This window comes from Pyxicephalus adspersus, chromosome 4 (genome assembly GCF_032062135.1).
Source record: "Pyxicephalus adspersus chromosome 4, UCB_Pads_2.0, whole genome shotgun sequence".
Taxonomy (NCBI): Eukaryota; Metazoa; Chordata; class Amphibia; order Anura; family Pyxicephalidae; genus Pyxicephalus; species Pyxicephalus adspersus.
Window position 1 is genome coordinate 1,752,014 of NC_092861.1, and position 2,283 is coordinate 1,754,296.

At 43.9% G+C, this 2,283-nt stretch overlaps 1 protein-coding gene across 8 annotated transcripts in view; it reads right to left on the reverse strand.

Annotated features, from left to right (window-relative positions):
* Positions 1–2,283, reverse strand: part of NCOA1 (nuclear receptor coactivator 1) — a 121,797-nt gene that overhangs the window by 16,993 nt on the left and 102,521 nt on the right. For all 8 annotated transcript variants that reach the window (XR_011920190.1, XM_072407218.1, XM_072407215.1 and 5 more), the window contains one exon: positions 1,124–1,244. Coding sequence is in view for 7 of the 8 variants with exons in the window: in XM_072407218.1 (XP_072263319.1) it covers positions 1,124–1,244 (121 nt within the window). In the remaining variant the exon portion in view is untranslated. The remainder of the gene's footprint in view (positions 1–1,123; positions 1,245–2,283) is intronic.

Here is a 2,283-nt window from a genome sequence, read left to right on the forward strand (position 1 = left end):
GGTATATTACTTTCTATGTCTCTGCCCGTACAATGTATCCGCGCCTCTTCATGCTTCTATAGGATTTGTTTTTCTGGCTTTCTAGCAGTTGGAAGGTTTAGAGGACAACATATGGTTGGGGCCCTAAGAAGGGATAGCACAGATCACAACAATTCTCGGGGCCGCTCATAAAGCCCATGTATTTTTCACTTACTCCCCGGCATGCATATGCATGAATATTTCAATACACATCGGGTCAATGTTGTTCGGTATGTTAAAACACTTTGTGGGAAGATTCAGGGGATGTTTTGAGGTTTGGTTCTGGAATAATGTGTTTATATAGAGATATCATTCCCAGGAAATGTATGGCAGCAGCTCCTGCAACACGTGCTGAAAATGTTATGAAGCCTCTAAATTGTCAACCCCATCTCCCATGTAGGTAGTGTTGGAATTTAGATTACCGATTGCTGCTGAAGCCCAAGCATGGTCACCTGGAAGTCTTTTGTAAACATGGAAGCCCCACTCCTTTACCAACAGCTCAGGCAGTGCAGAGAAACATGGCAAGGTGGCATGGCTTGGTAAGCAGGCCATAGGAGAACGGGTAATGGCCAGGCCACCAGGAAAATCCATTCTATACATTAGTCTTAGTGGCCATGTATTGGAAAATAATGGACAATTTTACAGTTGTCACCAGAAAAGGAAGCCAGGGGAAGACTTTCTTTACATTTCCTGTTGTGTTCTCAGGACAGGAAATGAGCAGAAAATGTCCTCAAAAGGAAACAGAGAACGTGACCGTGTCACGCTGTCTAAGCTAAAATGAAAACCAGATTTTGAAGTTTCATGCCGCTCATTTATCTTTCTACTTGCCTTAAAATTCTGTGTCTAATATCTGATCCCCCTGCTATATCCTGTGGTTCCTTCCACTGCTTCTTACATCACTACAGGACATATAAGGCAGGAGGGAGAAACCACAGTATGCAGTGGGGGTGCAGGTATTGGACACAATCAGAAGGCTAGTTTGGACAACGAATATACGACATTCTTAGATGATTCAACCAGAAAATAGAAATACATCTTTTAGCAGTAGAGGTTGAAGTGACACATCGTAAACATTTACGCTCCATGGGTTGTCTAGGGTACTCACTCTTCCTGTGCTCCAGGGTTCACGTGGTTCATTGGCGTTAAGTTTTCAGACCAGGTCATTTGGTCGCTCATCCCAGACTGTCCGAATTGGTCCGTAATTCCCAGGTCTGGGTCTGGGAGACCTAAAAGAAAGACAAAAGGTTACACTATCAAAGATTCTAAAAAATACAATGCGAAACACAATGACGGCTCAGTTTCTAAAACCGCTCACGATTGCTCTCTGGTTTCAATATTTATTTGCTGACATTGAATAAGTATGCAGATAGAGACTTTTCAATGATTTTTTGGCGAGTCAGATACTTAATAAGAATTAAAGTCAATGTCATGATAACTATAAAAATACACTACGTGGTAAAAAGTTTGTAGTGCCCTTATCATCACATCTACTATATGGTCAAGTATATGGACCTTCTCGCCAAATGATGGGTTTAGGTGACCCTGGTGAAGAGTCCTGGTAATCCCCCATTATACAAAGACATTTTAGACAATTATGCTCTTCCAGCCTTGTGGTCACAGGTTGGTGAAGACCCTTTTCTGTTCCCCCATGACTGTACCCCGGGGTACAAAGCCAGCTCCATAAAGACATGGGGTCACCAGTTTGGTGTGGAGCAACTCAAGTGTCCTGCACAAAGCCCTGACCTCACCCTACTGAACACCTTTGGGGTGAATTGGAATGGTGAATGAAGTCTTCTCATCCAACATCAGGACCTGACCTCACCAATGGAGGCAAATTCCCACAGACACCCTCCAAAATCTTGTGTAAAGTTTTCCCAGAAGAGTAGTGGCAGTTATAGCTTCAAAGATGACCATAGGGGACCAAGTTCATAGAAAAATGGCTATTGAGGTATAGGGAAGAACTTCATAATAATGGCCATAGGGAAAGGGGGCAAAGCTATATTAATGGCCAAGAGAGAACAACTCTGTGTAAATGGCCACGATAAGGGGCAACTCTATAGTAATGGCCAGAATCGGGGGCAGCTCCATATTAATGACCAGGATGGGGACATCTCCATATTAGTGGCCAGGATGGGGGGCAGCTCCATATTATTGGGCAGGATTGGGGCAGCTCCATATTAATGGGTAGGATTGGGGGCAACTCTATATTAATGGCCAGGATGGGGGGCAACTCCATATTAATGGCCAGGATGGGGGGCAACTCCA